The sequence below is a fragment of the Mesocricetus auratus genome, unplaced genomic scaffold, assembly GCF_017639785.1.
Source record: "Mesocricetus auratus isolate SY011 unplaced genomic scaffold, BCM_Maur_2.0 Super-Scaffold_100014, whole genome shotgun sequence".
NCBI classification, from domain to species: Eukaryota; Metazoa; Chordata; class Mammalia; order Rodentia; family Cricetidae; genus Mesocricetus; species Mesocricetus auratus.
This window is the reverse complement of record NW_024429197.1, coordinates 44,223,484-44,244,248: the sequence shown is the minus strand read 5'-3', so window position 1 is coordinate 44,244,248 and position 20,765 is coordinate 44,223,484. Positions and strand designations below refer to the sequence as shown.

The 20,765-nt window shown below is 42.0% G+C and overlaps 1 protein-coding gene across 3 annotated transcripts in view; it reads left to right on the top strand.

Annotated features, from left to right (window-relative positions):
* The window catches only part of Tek (TEK receptor tyrosine kinase), a 102,647-nt gene that overhangs the window by 48,892 nt on the left and 32,990 nt on the right, over nucleotides 1-20,765 (top strand). For 2 of the 3 annotated variants that reach the window (XM_040757155.1, XM_040757154.1), the window contains exons 8-12: nucleotides 2,150-2,301; nucleotides 9,379-9,523; nucleotides 9,833-9,994; nucleotides 12,043-12,177; nucleotides 16,839-17,126. In XM_040757155.1, the coding sequence (XP_040613089.1) occupies nucleotides 2,150-2,301; nucleotides 9,379-9,523; nucleotides 9,833-9,994; nucleotides 12,043-12,177; nucleotides 16,839-17,126 (882 nt within the window). The remainder of the gene's footprint in view (nucleotides 1-2,149; nucleotides 2,302-9,378; nucleotides 9,524-9,832; nucleotides 9,995-12,042; nucleotides 12,178-16,838; nucleotides 17,127-20,765) is intronic. The other variant, XM_040757156.1, reaches the window with a different exon arrangement.

Genomic DNA, 20,765 nt, shown 5'->3' with positions numbered 1-20,765 from the left:
CCATGACCAAGACACCTTATAAAAGAAGTTTAATTTAGTTTATGTTTCCAGAGGACTAGAATCTCTTATGGCAGAGTGAAGGCTTGGTTGTAGGTAGTTGGAGTAGCAGTGGAGAGCTCACGTCTTGATCCACAAGCAGGAGGCAGAGATATCGAGGCAGACAGAGACAGAGATAGAGAGGCAGAGACAGATAAACACAGAGAGAGACAGAGACACACAGAGACAGAGAGAAACACAGAGAGAGAAAGAGAGAGAGAGCAAGCAAGCAAGAAACAGAATACACACTGAAGATGACCCAGAGGTTTTTAAAACTTCAAAACCATCACCAGTGATGCATCTCCAACAAGGCCATATTGTCTAATCCTTCTGAAATAATTCCACCAACTGGGACTAAATATTTAAACACCTGAGCCCATGGGCGTCATTCTCATTCAAACCACCACAGGATCCTCATTCTACCTTCATTTCTCTCTACTCTGAATAAACCAAATACTTGCTGAGATCTTCAGCAGCCTCTTCTGATCCCTCCTGGAGGACCAGACTTGTCCTGTGTCTGAACAATGGGTAACAATTTCTTTGGAGAGACTTGGACAAAGACTACTTGGAAAAAGTGAGGATGAAGCAGATGCTTCACTCATTTACCAAGGCTTTTTTGGGTATAACAGGTAGCCAGAGGAATTCAAGGACCAGACTTACTATTTTTGTGCTAATCTACTTTTGAGTGAACTAACTGTGCTCCTGTAAGAACTGAGGGCATAACCCCAGTGACCTGGTTGTTGAGGGCATGACCCCAGTGACCTGGTTGTTGAGGGTATGACCTCAGGGACCTGGTTGTTGAGGGTATGACCCCAGTGACCTGGTAGTTGAGGGCATGACTCCAGTAACCTGGTAGTTTGAGGGCATGACCTCAGTGACCTGGTTGTTGAGGGCATGACTCCAGTAACCTGGTAGTTTGAGGGCATGACCTCAGTGACCTGGTTGTCTTATGTAGAGGTCTCACCTAGGAAAGCTTCCACCACCTCAAAACACTGCACACTGAAGGTCAATGACACCTAGCTTTTATGGACATTGTTAAACCACAATCCAATGATGTTATCCATTGCTATACTTAATTAGGATAAACTTTTTTCCTATCAAAGACCCCTTACTTCAATTAAAAGTTAATTAATTCTCCATGGTACAGGTAGTCGGCATATGGGGTCCTGATACCATTGCTTTAGTTAGTACCAGGGAATTCTTTTCCTCATTCAGTATCATCAGCACCATTTTTTATTTGACTGACTAGAGATTGCTTTGGGGGTATTAATCTCATGCTGCTTTTGTGATGCAATTGTACATCATTTAAATCATTCCATTCTTATTATTGATATATCACTTACAGACTTCCCAACCAAAGAAAGAGCCCCCATACCTCTCCACTGAGGCTCCTTTCCTGAGTCCAGGGTCTGTCTATTTATTTATTAATTTAGTAATGTATACTTTGAAAAGCAAGATGGGGGCTAAAAGCTAGGTCTGGGAAAGTGTGTGGAGATGATGAACATTTTACATTGAGACGCTTCCCTTCCTTCTAAGTCCACCAAGGGAGCACAGTCCCATGGAAGAAGAATGCGCAGGACGACCTGAGCTTGGGTCTAGGTTTTGAGATTCAGTCCCTTTCTTTAAAGTGGAGATGACAAAGGTCTCCCCAAGTTTACTGTGCAATGATAAAACAAGATAGTTGTAAAGCTCTTGAACAGAGCAGGTCTTTGTTTCTTTCCCTGGTGCTGTGATAAAATACTCTGGCAAAGGCAACTTAAAGAAAAAGAGGTTTTATTTTGGCTCAAAGTTTGGGGTATGTCCCCATGGTGGTGGGGTGGTCATGGAAGCAGGAGTTGAAGAAGATGGCTGCATTGAACCCAGAGTTAATATGTGGGGGATGGTAGTGCTCGGTTTGTTCTCTCTAGCTTACGATCCCTAACAGAGACTGTTCTGCTCTTTCTGCCTCAGCCTATTCCAGATGATCTCTTGTAGACATGCTCATAGGCCCGTTTCCCAGGTGATTGCAAATCTTGTCAAAATTAACTCAACTGCAGTGAGTGGTTGCTAGAGCAGTGATCACGTTACATTGAAGATGAGACAACATGGTTCTAATTTTTTTTTTTTAATTTAGGCCGGCCAAGGATGACTCCACAGATTGAGGATTTGCCAGATCACATAGAAGTAAACAGTGGAAAATTTAACCCCATCTGCAAAGCCTCTGGCTGGCCACTACCTACCAATGAAGAAATGACCCTGGTGAAGCCAGATGGGACAGTGCTTCAAGTAAGAGCCATTCTTCAGTGTGCCTGCTTTGCACTATAAGATGGTTTTGACACAGCAACCTGTCTCTGAAAGCTGGATTTCACTCCGGGGCTTAACCCCTCCCTGGCTGATGTGTTGATAGCTGTGATAAAATGCCATGAGGATGTAGAACTGTATGGGCAATGCTGCAGTGTCAGGTTGGGAATTTGCCATCACAGTGGGGTGGTTGAACCTGAGTGTTAAGGATAGCCCCCGGCCTACAAATCATCCAACTGTGTGTGGTGAACTGTGTACAGGTCAGGTCATGCAAGACCCTGTGGTCACGTTATCTCGTGTTCCTAAATCCTGTATCAAGAAGAGCAACGTGGCCTAAGGGCCACACAGGGTTATTGAAACCCATGAATCAGCAACATTCCTGTGACACCATGTCACAGATTTTGTTGTAGTATTAAGGCCTGAGGCTAAGGATGGTCTCTATCAATGCTATATACCCATCCCAGAAACCAGGATTTTTTTTAATTGAAGATAAAGTTTTTTCATACAATGTATTCTGATAATGATTTCCCCTCCATTACCTCCTTCCAGTTCTCTCCACCTCCCCACTCATCCAACTCCATGCTTTCTTTCTCCCTCTGTCCTTAGAAAACAAACAAGCCAACAAACAAACCAAAATAAAACAAAGCAAAAGGAAACAAAAGAAGAAAAAACACGAGAAACACATACTTCCCCACACATGTGTTCACATAAAACCCACAAAAAACACAAAATCAGAAACCACAATAAATAGGCAACAGACAAGTAAGGTTAAAAACAACAAAAAAGCATTATGACCAAAACTTTTCCAAAAAATATCATTGAGTTCAATTTGTCTTGGCCTTCTACTGTTGGTCACAGGGCATCCCTTAAGTGTGGTTTGTATATTCAGTGAGATTCCATTGGAGAAAACGAATTTTTCCTTTGAAAGTGGTTGTCTATTGGAGGTAGCTTCTAGTTTAGTCCCCTCTCAGCATTGGGACCCATTTGTCTTGGACCTGTGCAGGTCTTGTGTGTGCTGTCACAGCACCTGTGAGTTCATGTGTGCATTGGTCCTGTTGTGCCTGGAAGACAGTCGTTGACTTGGTGTCTTTCATCCCCACTTGATCTTACGAACTTTTTGCCTTCTCTTCCACATAGCTTCCTGGGCCCTGAAGTGAGGGTGTTGATGAAGACATTGCATTTAGAACTGAGTGTTCCAAGGTTTCTCACTCTCTGCACATTGTCCGGCTGTGAGTCTCTGTATTTCTTCCATCTGCTGTAGGAGGATCTGATGTTGGTTGAGCGGAGACACTGATATACAGGTGTACAGAATGTTGTTAGGAGTCATTTTATTGCTAGCCGAACAGTCGTATTTGGTTCTCTCTCTCTCTCTCTCTCTCTCTCTCTCTCTCTCTCTCTCTCTCTCTCTCTCTCTCTCTCTCTCTCTCTCTCTCTCACACACACACACACACTGCCTCACTCTCTGTGTATGGACATCCATCTCAAGCCTCTCTAGTCTTAGGTTCATGGCTACCTGAGCAGTGTTTGGTATGGGTTTTATCTCATGGAGTGGGCCTTAAATACAATCAGATAGTTACTCTTCCACTATTGGCTAGCATCTCATGCAGATAAGTCACCATTGTAGATTGCAGGGCTTGTAGCTGGGCTGGTGTTTACCTTTCTTTTCTGGTAGTGTGCAGAGTATTTTCTAGTACCATAAAGATTCATCAATAGGGGTGAAGGCCCTAGGTAGGTACCAGCTTGACATCTTGGTGTTCAATGAGTAATATAGGTATTGTCTTCATTAATAGGACCTTACTTGTGGAGAGCAACAAATAACCATAACAATAGCCTGGGCTGTCTGGGAGTTTTCCACAAGACCTCTTTGTCCAACAACTGGATTAAATGTAGCCTAATCCTGACACTGGTTTCACTTGGTGACAAGAGATATCTAGTTGGCCCTTTGTCTCTCCCACTATTTGGTGATTCCATTCAAAGGTTTTCTTGCATGTATATGTTTTAACGATCTTTTACTGTAGTAGTTTTCTACATGATCCCTAAAATAGCCTTTACCTCTCCTTATTTAATCCTCCAATTCCAATCACCTACCCATCTCTCCATAACTATATATGCTATTTCCCCTACTTTAGGGGTTTCTTACCTCCCTTCTAGTCCTTTATTCTATAACCAGTATCTGTGGTTATATGGATTATAGCCTTCTTATGGAAGATTTAATAGCTAGCATTTACATATAAGAGAATACAGACCACATTTGCCTTTTGGGGTCTGGGTTAACTTACTCAGGGTGTTTTTTTTTTTTTCTAGCTCCGTCCATTTACCTGTGAATTTCATTTTATTTATTTTTTTGCTAGCTGAGTAATATTCATTGTGTAAATGCCCCACATTTTCTTTATTTGTTCTTCTGTTGAGGAACATCTAGGATATTTTCACTGTAATGTAGCCCAGAATGGTCTTGGACTCACGGAGATCCATTTGCCGCTGTCTCCTGAGTCTTAGGATTAAAGTTGCATGCCACCACTGCTTGGTGTTTATGGCTAACTAGTGTGGCTAGCTTTGCATTCTGATCTCCAGGCAAGCTTTATTAAATCATAAGCAATATATCACCACAACATGGTTCCTAAATGACTCCTGTCTGAATTGGCATCTCTTTCCCTAGCTCTGGCAATTATTCTGTTATAATTCTTTTGAAAATGTTTTTTATGCCTTTAGAATGAGATTTTTGTTTCATGTCTTTAACCCAGAGATTTGTCCTTTCCAGAATGTATTGGAATTCCTGGTTTTGCCTTCTTATTAATTTATCTTTGTCCTTGTTTGATTATTACAGTTCTCCTTCCTTCAATTTTAGATATTGTGTCCACTCCTTGTATCAGGCCATATCTGAGACTTTCTACAGAGTTTTTATTTGACTATGATTTCATTTTCAGAATTTTACAGCATTTTCCTATCTCTTTGTTTTAATGTCTCTTTCATACCAGTCATTGACATTTCATTCAATCACCCATTTCAACAACTGATGGTTTATGTCTTTGAATGTATTTATAATCATTATTTTGAGTTCTATATCTGGGATTTCATAGCTCACTCTCACTTGATGGCAATTGTTGGAGGGTTAGTGATCTTGTATTTTACAGAAGTTACATTGTCTTAATTTTCATGTTTCTTATATTATGCTATGTTATGGTTTACACATTTGTCTTATTTTGTTGCTTGACTTATTTTTTAAGCAGCTGTATTTTTTTTTTTTACTTTAAATCTTTATAATAATGTCCAAGTGGTATTTAGATGTCATAAAAGTGAGGTATAGAAAATAGCTCTTTGGGGTATTTGTTTTAAACTCCAGATTGTTCCCTGAATAGGTTATTAACTATGAGAAAAACCATAGCTCCTGGATAATTCCACTACGCAAATGTACTAGCCAATTTACAATAGCTGCCCCCCCCCGTTTTTTTTTTCTGAGACAGGGTTTCTCTGTATTGTTTCAGAGGCTGCCCTGGAACTCACTTTTACTCTAATAATTGTTGGAGGATACACAACCAAGATTAACATGAGTATATTTGAATTTCAGTTAATAACAGCAAGAGTAGGATGGTGTGTCAAAGATAAGGAGAAGTCAACTAGATTGACTTTGAAAGGAAAAGATAATCAAGTTGATAAAGCAGCTAGGAGGGGAAAGATATTGTCAGGACCTGCAGAATTTACACATTCTTAAAGCTATAGAAAGTTGTAATTGAGAAATAAAATAAGGATAAGGATGAAAGAGGAACAATCATAGGAATAAGGAGGGGGCGCTTTGAGGTGTTATTGAAGGGAATAATGAAGAATGTCAAAGAGTATACTGTGTGGAGGAACAAACACAGTCCTGAAACCTAAATGAGTGGAAACTAAATAATGGGAAATAAGAAACAAAAAGAACCTGTCCAGAGTGAATCGTTGGTATAGCTGCCCTGAGTGGAAAGGTGAAGTTCTCTGATTCTTCTGGTTCTAGCAGGTTCCAGGCAGTACTGTGAGTGGGAGGAGCAAGGGAGAGTGGGAAGGAGGTTGTAGGTCCCTTCCTGCTAGTCTTCCAGCCTCCTGCAGGTCTCTTCTGGTCCTGCAGGTCAGTGTGTGAGAAGCAGCTTCTGCAGGTCTCTGCTGGGCAGTAGACTGGGTTTCTAGCTGGACGCTGATGCTTAGCTTTCCCATTTGCTTTCCTTCAGGGATGCCCCCTGGCTTTAGGAAGTTCACCAGCAAACCTTACCTCTTGCAGACCGAGGGCTTACCGTATACTCTTTCCACCACTGTCTTGCCCTAAGTTTCAATGATGTGCTCCCATTTCATCATCGTCTCCAGAAGACCTAACACAGAGCAGTCCCTTTGACTATTTTGTTACTTTTATCCAGCTTCGTTATAGATCTCCCTCTATCTTTTCTATTTTTTTTTTTGTAGCTAAGAAAAGCAATAGGGAGAGAAGAACACTAACGTGGAGAAGCCACATCTGTACACATGTACATATCTTGGCTGATAGTTTGGACTTGTTTCACAGGACTCAGGTCTGGGCAAGGCCAATGATGCTCTGCCCCATACCTCCAGCAGCCCATGTAGCACCCTCCAGTGATTTGAATGCTAGGCAGTATGGAGGAAGTTTCCAGCTCAGTGTTGGCCTGTTCAGTCTGTGTCTTTTTTTTTTTTTTTTTTGGTTTTTTCGAGACAGGGCTTCTCTGTGGCTTTGGAGGCTGTCCTGGAACTCGCTTGGTAGTCCAGGCTGGTCTCGAACTTACAGAGATCCGCCTGCCTCTGCCTCCCGAGTGCTGTGTCTTATAACCAAGCTGTGCGATGTCTTCATAGTATGACCTGATCCCTCCAGTCTGGTTGGCAGCCAAGAAGATTGACAAGACCTGTGTTGTCTGGGAGTCTCTGATGCCTCCCAGGGCCACTCCTGTGGCAGTGTCTCATACTCTGATGTTTTCAGAGGCAGCAGTGTCCAGGCATGCAGGGCAACTTCTTTCAATTGTGTTTGAATTTGTGTGTGTGTGTGTGTGTGTGTGTGTGTGTTTCAATAAAACAACATCTCCTATATGGTTTTTTATACTCCCTTTATTCCTAGTTTAACCTCTCCCTCCCTGAAGCCTCATTTCTCTAATCCTCCCACCTCCCTTCCTGCTTAAATCTTACCACTTGGCAGTTACTCTCTCTTTCCCTTTTTCCTGTGTTCTACTATCTCCCTCCTCTTCTTCGTTTCCTGACTTCCATACAGTCTCCATATAAAGCAAACAGAACTAAGGAGTTGAAGCTAAGGCTCACATATGACAGAGAACATGTGGAGTTTGTCCTTCTGGGCTTGGGTTAACAAAGAATTCTCCATGGTTCTGGGCTTTACTGTGGCAGCCCTATTATTTTATATAATGACTTGGCATCTACATCTCTCTTTTTTTCCTTCTTAGTGCATAGTCTATGTTGTGATTCCTTGGCTGGGAGAGAAGTATGTTAGGTTGTTTTGTAGCCACCAATGCTGCAATGCTTGGTCACCCTTAGAGCCCAGAGCCATCTAAGACCTGTAAATCATAGGGGTGGGACCAAGGCACACTTTTCTGTGGAATATCTGCTGCTAAGGTGCATTCATAGACCATTGCAACCAGTAAGAGTTGATACTGGCCAAAAGAGAATTCCAAATAACTGGAACCATGGATCCCCACCTGACTAACAGTATAAACCTGGGGACTTCATTTGCAGCCAGTAGCCTGAGGACAGGCCCCTTTTTTGGTTTCCAAGCCACAACTCTTTTCTCACTTTCTTATTCTGTCTCCAATGGGAGGATTCTCACTGTATAATATTCTGACGAAGGTCAAGGGAGGGATGGTGGAGGGAGTCCCTTGGCTACTCCGGCAGATGCTCAGTTGGACCAGCTTCAGACTGGCACAACTCCAAGTGTCTGCACAGTGCTGAGGATATGTTTGAGGCTCATACTCTGGCTGTAAATGATGAAACTGAAATATAAGTCTCTTTCACTAGATGATATACAATCCTCCTTGGTGCCAAGTCAGGGAGCTCTGTTCTTAAGCACAGGTCTCAGCTGATGGGGATTTGGAACCCATCTAGTGCCTGGTCTCACTGTTTAGCATTGAGTGCCAAGGCAAGGTCCTATGCTCAGTTATTTCCCCTGCTTGTCAGTAGATGGAATCTTGCTCCTTGTTATGGCCTGGAGGTTGGGTGATAGAGACAGTACTTGGTAAACATAGGTCCAACAATTTAGGGACAGAGGCCAAGAGGCTCTTCCTGACACTAGGTTTCTCTGTGATGTGCCTGGCAGTAGCTCATCTAAGACATGAGCTTAATTCCCCCACCCAAGTGGGAGACATCTCTTTCCACACTATGCTGTTTGGAGTTGGTTGAATTCCAAGTTTACTTTCCACCTTTCACAGTATACCTTTTCATATGTTCATGCTAAAACAACTTGTTTCTTTCACCTGAATCCCTCAGCTTCCATGAGGTGAATTTGGTGAGTGAAGAGATCTTTGGGTTTATTGCACTATGAAGAGACCATTGCTGGACCATCTAATTCAGCTGTTTTCTTGGTGTTCTACCCAGAACGTTTCAGCATTGCCTGCCTCATGTTTACACAATAGGGAACTGGATGGGTAACTGAGGAAGTGAGGAATAGAGAGCCATGTGTCATTAGATCCATGTGCCTTTTCCCATTGCTCCATATCCAGCAGCTCCTCAAATATGCAGGAAGCTACTTTGTCCTTCCATCCTGCCATCTCTGTATTAGACCAGAGAAGGAAAAAAATTGCTACCCAGAGCAGTTTTAAAAGACTTAAACTCCTTGCTGGTAAGTGTTTATTCCACACTTCCAAACACAAATACAACAGCAGGATCTGGGAGGGCACCAGTCCAGTATAAACTTTCAGGGCTGCTACAATAGCTTTGGAAACAAGCCAGTGATTATATTAGCATTGTACTTGGCTCCTCAGTCTCTCCTAGAAAACTTCCTACTAAACAATGAGCTGGAGTGTGTGTTATGGACCTTTGTGTTTAAGTACCCCAAGACGTTTTAATATGTTTTTCTGTGTTTGACTATTCTAGCCAAGTGACTTCAACCACACAGATCATTTCTCAATGGCCATATTCACCATCCACCAGATCTTCCCTTCCGACTCAGGAGTTTGGGTCTGCAGTGTAAACACAGTGGCTGGGATGGTGGAAAAGCCTTTCAACATTTCTGTCAAAGGTAAGTTTAACTCATGTAGCCAGGGTGTGTTCTTGAAGCAATGATAGGGCCTGCTGGGTCATAGCACAAATTTTAGATTTTAAGCCTTCACGTAATCAGAACCCACTGATGGGTTATGGCCATGGGCTATTTTAAAGAATCACTTTTGAGTGTAGATAACAATAAGGAGACAGAATCATATCAGAGCTCTCAGAGAGTTACCTATGAGATTAAATGCCAGCAGGGAACTCCAAAAAGCAACTCCTCTTTCCCCCCACTTACCCACAATAGCAAACCCCTAAAACTCAAGAATGCTAAAATTTTGTTCAGTTCTTCCAAAGCCCCTGCATGCCCCAAATGTGATTGACACTGGACACAACTTTGCCATCATCAACATCAGCTCTGAGCCTTACTTTGGGGATGGACCAATCAAATCCAAGAAACTTCTCTACAAACCTGTTAATCATTATGAGGCCTGGAGACATATTCAAGGTAAGGTTGGGACACAACAGGTACCATCAGAAGGTCTAGTACCAGGAAAAAGATTTCCCCTATATATCAAAATCTCTTTCTATCAGCATTCACCCCATGCTGCATTTAAGAATCGTTTGGTACACGTAGAGGCCATGAAAGTTCCAGAAATGACTTTCTGAATGCTACTGAGCACTTGGGACACAGACATAGCCATACCGTGGGCTACAATCTGTATCAGCATTCCTTTTCAGGATTCTGAACCCCCCATGGTAATTTTAGAACTCTATCATGCCTGCCCATGTGTGGGTTGCTACCATAGGAACAGGAAGGTCCAGGACCCTGTTGGAAAAGTAGAAGCCCTTAATCTGCCTAAATCTTGAGAGCAATTATTTCTGCTGTGCTAGATTTTCTCCCTTCTTGTTTCCCACCTTGTTTCATCCCAAATACTCCTAACACAGAGGGTTGTATAAAAATTTGAACCTGGAAAAGTTTAGTCTGTGGCAGGCAGGATTGCACTTGGGATAGGGAAAAAGGGGGGTGTGGCAATGAGAGTTTCTGGAAGAAAAAAAAAGAATGCAGCAAACTGAGACAAAAGATTATGAATTTCATGAAAAAGGTAAATGTACCTTAAAAACATATTAGTTTTATTTGTTCTGTGAAACTGTAAAACCATATTTTTTAAAGAAAACTTAAGTTAGAAATAGAGTTTCCAGTTGCTCCTGCTCTTATGACTGGACCATCTTGCAGACAGACCCATCATTACTCTGCTGGTGGACAATGTGGATGCTTCCACTGTTAATTTAGTCAGACCCATCATTACTCTGCTGGTGGACAATGTGGATGCTTCCACTTTTAATTTAGTCAAAGTATGCCTAATGTTAAAGAAAATGAGAGAAAGAGGGCCAGATAGTTTGCCCAGTGGTAAAGAACACTTTTGCTGATGCAGATAGAAGACCTGGTTCAATCCCCAACACTCCTATGATCTGTGTGTAACTCCAGTCCCAGGGGATTGGATGCATTCTGACCTCCATGGGCACCAGGCACCCACATGCTGTACTTACAAACACACAAAAATAAACAAGGAAAACTAAAAATATTATAAGAAAAGGAGGGGTTTGACTCAATAATTCATCTGAGCTTGATCCACTGAACAAAGTGACAGCATTATTTATTACTGAGCTCTTCAGATTCCGTTGTAGAGTCAGCCAGCCCACATCTGGAATCTCAATGACCTAAGGTTGTTTTGTGTCTTTTCTGTTTCCAACATCAATAGCTGGTGTGTGTGTGTGTGTGTGTGTGTGTGTGTGAGAGAGAGAGAGAGAGAGAGAGAGAGAGAGAGAGAGAGAGAGAGAGAGAGAGAGATGGTTTAATAATAAAAATGATCTCCTAAGAACGATTAAACATACTTCACTTTCTTCTTACCCACTGGCAGTTTATCTAAGGTAAGTCAGAAATTGAACTTTGTTATATCCATAACAAGGCAGAGATAAAGAAAAGAGATAAAGAAACTGACAAAACGAGTTGACTAACAGAAAAAGCACAGGCCAGCTATTTGTGGAAACTGTTTTTAAGAGGCTCTAGAACCCTTCGTTGTGAGGATATGACTATTGGAGACCCATTGTCTGGTAACATTAAACAAAAGCCTTCTGGTTCTTTTTTCTCTTGATGGCTTGATTACTTGATTACAATCAGTGTCCTTGAAAATAGTGAAAACAACATGATTTTATATTATGCTAATTGAGCCTCCCAAGTCTGCCATCCTGTGTGGTAGATCTGTGAGGTTTAATTTTGCAATTGAAAATGCAAAAACACTAGAGCAGAAACACACATGGCTTAGAAATATGTGTATGTTAACATATACACAAAACCTGGACATACCCATTCAGAGGACTAGTTTCCCTTACATTGGAAACTGTTCCTCTGTGAAGATGAAAATTGCCTCTTTGTTTCACCAAGACACTGCTTTTTGAAAACCTAATTTAGTTCCCTTTGCAATAGCAGCCACTCTGGTTTAAGGAATATAGTGGGATGCCAATGGAAGCTTTCTGGACTTTCTCTCCTCCCAGTGATGAATGAGATTGTCACACTCAACTACTTGGAGCCTCAGACTGACTACGAGCTGTGTGTGCAGCTGGCCCGTCCTGGGGAAGGTGGAGAAGGGCATCCTGGACCTGTGAGGCGATTCACAACGGCGTCTGTTGGTCAGTTGAAGCCAGCAGACATTTATTCCTGAGCTGGGTGGGAGCGGGAGGAAGGGGAAAGAGGAAGGAAGACCAGGAAGGGTGGTGTCGGGCAAGAGGGTGGGTGGGGATGGAGGTGGAAGGAGTTTGCTGTGGGATGGGTGGGAAAGTGACAGGAAGACTGGAAACTTCAAGCCAAACAGATCCTTTATTTGGACTGGACTGCTGCTCTGTCTCCCTGGGGGAGGGGGACTGTGGCCATCCAGGGGGACAGAGGAGGAAGCAGATGAGCCTTCAGGAAGGCAAGGCCACCTCTGAGGACTTGAGATTTACTTAGCAGCCGCCGCGTCGAGCCTTGACTTCTGTATATCACCCCCAGCTTCCTGTTTCCATCCCAAGGGGCCATACCAGGCTTCCAGAAGCCCCAAACACGCTTCAGAAATTCAAGTTTATTTATTTTTTAAAAAATAATTTCTATTTTTCAAAGTAATCCATCCATGCCCATAGTTCAAACATCAAATAGAAGGAAAAGCTTTTGTCTGGAGAACAGTCCTCCTCTGCTCCACCACCGCCTCCCCCAGCCCTGCTTCCTATCAGCCTTGGTTTCTACAGCAAGCTGTTTCTTTCGGTGTTGCTAAATCAGTGGCTCTAACAGTAGAATCTATCAGAATCACCTGAAGAGTTTATTAAAAAATTTTGCTGGATCTTACTCCCAGAATCTTTAAAATTTTTATTTTATTATTTTGTGTGTATGGGTGTTTTGCCTGCATGCATGTCTGTGTTGTACACAGTGTCTGTGGAGGCCAGAAGCATCAGATCCCCTGGGACTGGAGTTACAGCCTGTTGTGAACCACCACGTGGGTTCTGGAGATCTAGTTTGGCTCCTCTGGAAGAAAAGCCAGTGCTCTTAACCACTGAACAGTCTCTCCAGTACCCACCCACCCTGAATTTTTGATCCATTAAGTTTAAAGCAAGGGTGTGGTTCAAAAGTTAGGGTTTTTCTCTCTCTCTCTCCTCGCCCCCCTCTTTCTCTCTCTCTCGATGGGGCTTCACTCTACAATCCAGGCTTGGAATTCGCAATATAGCCGATGCTGAGGTAATTCTCAAGCTTCAGTCTCTCCGTGCTGGTTACAGGTGCAAGTCACACCTGTAGACCATTTCTTGATTAACTGCTGTTATGCATTATGTACTGGCCTTGCACTGTGTGAATGGAGGAGCTCTTGGTGTGTGCATACTCCTTGATACTAACCTGCATTCCAACTTCTTGCTGCCTGCTGCGCTCCTCTGAAACACTAGAGTGACCTCTGTAATAGTCTCTTCCTGTCCTTTGACTCTTCCCGGGTTTAATCATTCTTTCTCCTGGTGAGTGCTTTATAGTTACAAGTTCTGTGTACTTACTTTATAGAGCAGGTCATAACTTTTCAGCTCTTTGTTAGCTTCCTCCTCGTCACTCAGAGCAAATTCCCAGGATGACAGCTTAGGGAGGAAAGATGTGTTTTTGGCTCATGGATTCAGAGGGTTCGCTCTCTGTTCATTCACTCTGTCTGCATAGGCAGAACATAGTGGTGAAGGAAGCCTGTGGCAGAGGGGTCTTCCTCTTACGGTGGAGGACAGGGCAGGGCTCCCCAACACTAAGTACACATATCCAGTAAGTTAGGTTTTACTTCTCAGTATTTTAGAATGTCCAAAAGTAGCACTGGCCTCTGAGAGCCAAGCCTCCAGTACATGAGCTTTCCAGGGGACAGTTGGCATCCAAACTATGTTAAGGGGAACCTTTTCCTTTGAGAGAAGCCTTCCCGCCAGCCTGGTTCTAGAGCCGCATCAGTACCAAATAAACACACAGGAGGCTATATTAATTATGAAGCTGTTGGCCTTGCTTGTTTCTTACTGGCTAGCTCTGACTTAAGTAATTACCCCATAATTGTTAATCTAAGTATGTCTCTTACCGGAGAAGTTTCCGGGCTTCCTACTCCATGGCGTTATATCTCGACTCTATGTGTTCCTCCTTCCCAGAGTTCTCCTGGACTCCTAGTCCCACCTATCTAGATTCCTATTGGCCCAACAGTGCTTTATTGACATAAGACTTCCCCAACAAAACTACAATAGCTTCCAGACACAGAAACTTTAGCTTCAAGCCCCAAAGCTCAGTCAGAGGCTTTTGTTGCTCTAGGCCCTTAAGGTAGAGGCAAATGGCCCGGAGTTTAGTGTACCAACACCTAGCAGCTACATAGCTCTCAAGCTTTGACTATTTGGCTCCTAGACACTTTATCTTAGTGGCTCCCATGGGCTTCTGACTACTGGGGCTCGTAGTCCTTGCAAGCACAGCTCTCACCCCAGGCTCCTTAAACCTTGTCTCTACAGCCCCAGGATCCCTGCCGCCTCTCACTTTCTTAATCCCTTCCACTGTCCTCCTATACTTCTGTAGACTCTGACCTCCATTTCTCTGTAAACTCCCTAGTCACTTCTAAGGTGACAGCAAGAAGTGGCAACCCATCATAATAAAAAACACAGCACAAATTCTACAGGGAGAATAAAGGTATCTAGACTCGAGAGGAAGGGGGCCCTCACTATGGCATTGCACTACACTTAGATGCAAGTGGCAGTTAATTCTCCCTTAGTTCAGTCTTGAATAAAAAGAGGAAGGTTACAATCTGACTCAAACGGAAAGCATTCATGGGACAGAATATGAAGAACTCCCCCAGACCTGCAACCCTGCCTCCAGTCCTCAGAATACATTCCAGCCAGGATACATTCAGAGGCCTCTTGGAATATTTCAAAGTACTTCTGGTGGCAGTGGAAAGGGAACTCTTGAAGGTTCCCCTTTCCCATCAAGTGAATTCTGCTGATGTTTGCTTTTCAATTCATCGGGCAGTTGAACTGTTTGTTTTAACTGAGGTGGAGAGGCTGGTGTGTGTGTGTGGGGGGGGGATGACATGCTCTGATCTCATTGTAGAGAAAAGAACAGCCAAAGCTGGGTGAAGGGTAGCTATGTCCCCAAAGGGAAGCTACAGTAGAGATGGCCGCGTTTGAAGGTCTTCCCACTACCCAACGCAAAGGCTGAGGAAATTTACAAGTATTTTCCGACACTCGCCTGTGTTGTGTCTTTATATGCTGTCTATATATCCACTGAGGGATTCAGACTCGAGAGGCTAGCAAAAGTAGTCAATCACCTCTCTACATTTTCCTAGATTTCTAGTGATAGAGACAGTAAGACATTTAGCAAAATGCCCAGCAAACATGTGTCCAACTGCCGGTCCTCATTTGTCTGCAAACACTTAGAGCTGGGAAGACTCTCAGGAGCCTTCCTTCCTTTGGCTAAGAGTTTGAAGTGCTTTTCAATTTCTTTTTTTTAAGTCACACCATAAAGAGCAGGGAGGGGCAGCTTATTTTTCTTTGAATATGAGTCCTATTAAACTATATTGCATGTAAGAGTTTAATATCACAGGCACACTCTGTCTATTCCTGTGCTGTGACCACCATTTGTAGAGTGTTGTCATAACCTAAAATGTTCTCACACTATGCAAATCAGTCCCTCAGGGGTGATGATGTTCACTCCTGTCCTGAGATCAGGAGGAAGACTCTTTTTATGCTTCGAAGGGACTTTTTATTTGGAACCTGTAAATCAATTGCTGTGTGTTTAATCGAAAGTAGACATTCTTCCTTTATTCATTGGCATGAATCGGGAAAGGAAAGGAGGTAACACATACTGACATAGTTTCTAAGACTTCCCAATCCCTTCATAACTATCATCCTATTTATTCTCCTGTGTCTGGAAGATGAGTCTGGCTGTTACATTTTACAGGTGAATTTAGGTTATGAATTTGCCCTGATTACAAAGTAAAAGTGGGATGCTCCTGTCTCTCCAATTCTAAAACCTCCTATTATTTCTTTTGGCAACTTCTCTGGTACTCCAGGTTCCTGGGTAAGTGTGGCCAGGCAAGAGGTGTTTGTAGTTGGTACTGCAATGTGATCAGAATGGGCTTAAGACTAGCCCCTCGCCATAGCAGGTGTGATGCCTTGAAATTCTCCTTGCTGGGAGGAAGTGACTTGACATTTATAGCTTTCTCAAAAGGGGAACATAACAAAACCTACTGTGTCCATTTCTGTCAGTCTCTCTGCACTCCTTTCCAGTTGATGACTTGACTTCTAGGAAGTTTCCATTACCCATAACACTATACATATTTTTTATTGAGCTCCTGTTCTTACTCATTTATAGCAACCCTTGGGATGGCTTTATAATTTCATTAAAGAATTTTGGAGATTTGATCTCCACCAGTCATTTACTATTATAAGCAATGCTGAAATGACTATCCCCGTGCACAGATATTTTCATCTTCCTTTGGAATATTTATTTCCTCAGGATAAATCCCTGGTAGTCAGGTGTTAAGGCCAAAGAAGATAGACATTTTTTAAGGTTCTTGAAAATGTTACTCATGTTGCAAGTTGTTCTCAAGAAGGCTGTATTTCTACATTGAAACTACCCAAGGCATATGCAAAATTTATTTCAAAGATTTACTGTTGTGTTAAGAGGGGAAGTATCATGGCTGCTGGCTTGTGATTTTTTGGTAGTTTGTAGATGTTTTATGTTATTCTAGAAGCGAAAGTTATTCTTTGCAGATAGCCTCTGGAGCCGTCATTACTTCTACCCAATATGAAAATAACCGTCTTCTGGTGACTTCTAGGACTCCCTCCTCCAAGAGGTCTCAGTCTCCTGCCAAAAAGCCAGACGACTCTAAATTTGACCTGGCAACCAATATTTCCAATCTCAAAAGATGAAGTTTATGTCGAAGTTGAGAGGAGGTCCATGCAAAAAAAAAGTGATCAGCAGAACATCAAAGTGCCAGGGAACCTGACCTCGGTGCTACTGAACAACTTAAACCCCAGGGAGCAGTACATTGTCCGAGCTAGAGTCAACACCAAAGCCCAGGGGGAGTGGAGTGAAGATCTCACCGCCTGGACCCTTAGTGACAGTAAGTAACTGGTGTTGCCCCTGCCTCACTCGGCAACATTTGTCTACTGTCATTTGAACTTAACTTCTAGCATGAGTCATTAGCGGTCATAAGGACATTGATTGTGTGAATGAAGGCTAATTAGTGCCCATGGAGTCATCTTTATGTCCTTCAAGTATTATTCTAGAAGGGCCCATTGGGATTTGGGCAAGACCATGCTACAGTTTATCTGTCCTTGTTATGAAGCTGTTTATTAGTAATAAGAATCTCAATAGCAATAATAAAGTTCTCTAGGGCTTTAACAACAGCTAAAGGATAGTTTTCAAAGATTATCATTATTGTATATCTTTACATACATGGATGCTGATTCATGATGAATGAATCTTCCCCAATTTTATAAACAAAATGATTTGTTTTAGAAATTCTTCATAACTTACTGTTATCAGAGTTAAAAATATTTATGAAACCAGTAAAAACCTCCTTTCTTTAGAAATGTCTTGAGTCTATGCTTTTGTTGTATTTAGATTGGCTATTTGAAACCCCAAGGTTCTTCGTATTATTGAAACATCTCTGTCTTTGGACAGTGAGTCTAACTTGCTTCATGCAATGAGGACTGTGTCTTTGCAATCCGAAGCCTTGCAAAGATGGGCTAGAGATACCTATTGGTCACACCACCTGCTGCATGGTAGTCACCAACCCCAAAGTCAAGGCTGTCTGCTGCAGCTGGTTCTGTTTGCTCAGTAACATGTAGGAGAAGCAGCTCCATATTTCCTCAGTAATACCTTCTTATACCAGTGACTCATGGAAATAGGCAGTTTTGCCAGTGTGTAGGGATTACTCATCATTGTCATAGTTAGAGTTACTATTGTTGTGATAAAACACCATAACCAAAAACAACTTGGGAGGAAAGGGCTTATTTGGCTTAAATACTGCTGTTGCAGTCTACTGAGAGAAACCAAGGCAGGAATTTGAGGCAAGAATTAAAGCAGAGGCCATGGATGAACAGTACTGACTTCCAAACTTGCTCAGCCTGCTTTCTTACACAACTCAGGGGGTCAGAGGTCCCACCCACAATGGAGCTGGGCCTTCACAAATCAATACTAATTAAGAAAATGTCTCACAGGCTTGCCTTGGGCCAACCTCTTGGAAGCATTTTCTCAAATGTGTTTCATTCTTCTCCGATAAACCTAGATTTTGTCAAGTTGTCAAAAAAACCCAACCTGAATAATTCATATTGCATATACATACATTTGTATCTGTATATATGTATATACATTATATATACTTATTTATTTGTATGAAAGTTAGAAGTTACAGAATAGTGTAAAGACTAACACAACACAGAGAATGAACAGCTATAATACTGTCATAGTACTTTTAACAATAACAAAAGATACACACGTACATATGCACACACATTGAGGTTTTATTTTTATTTTATGTGTATGGGCATTTTGTCTGCATTTATGTCTGTCTACCACATGCGTTCAGTGCCTGTGGAGGCCAAAAAGGGCATTTAATTTGGGCTGAAGATATCACAGTTATTAGATGTCATGTGGGTGCTGGAAATTGAACACAGATCTTCTGGAAGAGTAGCCAGTGCTCTTAACTGCTAAGCCATCTCTCCATCCCTATAGACATTATTTTAGATAGCATATAAAATAGTGTGTTTTATTGTGGCATTTGTATATACATATATCGTTGATGTTTGCCCAGTTTTACCTAAAACCCATGGTGATCCTCTTGTCGCAGCCTCTTGAGGGCTAGGGTTATGGGCATGAGTCACCATACACAGCTTAGATGATAGTTTTCAGATTTTGTTTTGGAACCATCATCCTTATTTCCATAGTAGCTGCACAGGTTTGTGCTCCTGCCCCCGATAGGTAACAGTTCTCTTTTCTACATTCCCACCAGAACTTGTCATTTAGTTTCTTGATGGTAGCCATTCTGCTAACTGGAGTGAGGTTAGATCTCAACACAGCTTTGACTTGCATTTCCCTGAAAGCTAAGGATGCTGAACATGTTTTCAAATATTCACTGGCCATTTGAATATATTCTTTTGAGAAGTGTCTGCTCATGTCATTAGCCTCCTTACCGATTGGGTAACTGAAGTTCCTGCTTGTTTATTAGCCAACTTGCTGATTCAGTATTTGAGGTTTTCTTAATGTTTAATGTTTTGAATTCTTTATGGATTGTCAACTGTTAACTGTCAGATGTGTAATTGGCAAAGATTTTCCCATTTCTTAACCTGTCTTCCTCCCACAGACTGCTTCCTTTGCTGCACAGCTTTTAAATTTCATGCAATCCTTTTAATCAAATTTTAGGCTGTTTTTATGCTATTAGGGTCTTTTTAAGAAAGCCCTTGCCTGTGTCTATACCTTGAAGCTTCTCCCTGTTTTTCTATAGCAGTTTGAGAGTTTTAGGCCTCATGTGATCCTTAATCCATTGTTAATTTTTTCAGAGGGTGAGACATAGAAATTGACCTTCATATTGTTTCCATAGCATCATTTGCTAAAGAGGCTGTCTTTTCTCCAGTGTGTGTTTAATAACTTGTTAAAAGTTAGGTGGTTATAGTTATGTTCTGAGTTCTCTGTTCTAGTTAATTTATCCACATGTCTGTTTTTGGTGCCAGTGCCATGCTAGTTTTGTAACTGTGGCTCTGTGGCTTTTTGAGGTTTGTGTGTGTGTGTGTGTGTGTGTGTGTGTGTGTGTGTGTGTGTGTGTGTGTTTCCATATAAACTTAGGGATTTCTGTAATACATTATTCTATGATAATGTTTTTAGACTTTTTATAAGGACTGTATGGCATCTTTAGATTGTTTTTGGTCATATAGTTATTTTCACACTACCAATATGTGAACATGGGAGGTCCTTTGATTTTGTAGTGTTGACAGCTTCTTTGGTGTTTGAAAGTTTTCATTGTAGAGGCCTTTCACCTCTTGATTAGGTTTATCCCTAGGTTATTTATTTGAAACTAATTTGAGTGGAATTCTGCTTTCTTGGCAAGTTCACTGATGGTATATAGGAAATAATGAATTACGCTGTTGGTTTGAGACAGAGTTTCGTGTATTACAGGTTGACTTTGCACTTGCTAGAAAGCTGAAGATGACCTTGTACTTGTGATCCTTCTGCCTCTACCTCCTGAGCTGAGTTCTGAATTCAGGCATGCACCATCACACCCAGTTCCTGCAGTGCTGGGGATAGAACACGGGGCTTCAAGCAGGCTAGGTGAGCTCTCAACCAACTGAGCTACATCCCCAGTTCCTGACCTGGTTAGTTTTGTGTGTTTATTTTGTATCTTGCTATTTGTTTGAAAGTGGTTATCACAGTTGTTTCCATTTGGGATCTTTACGATACTTTAAGTAGAAGATCATGATTTTTACATTCCTATTTATGTCTCTTTCCTTGTCTTACTAAGACTTGAAGAGTTTTTTGGTTTTGCTTTTGGTTTTGGTTTTTTTCAGACAATGTTTCTCTGTATAACAACCCTGTCCTAGACCTAACTCTATAGATCAGGCTGGCCTCAAACTCACCTGCCTATGCCTCCTTAATACTGGGATTGCCCAGCAAAACTTGAAGTATTTAAGAATGGAGTGAGTGGACAGTCTTGCCTCCCTACTAATTTTAGAGAAAAAAATTAGCATTTGCCCATTTAATATAA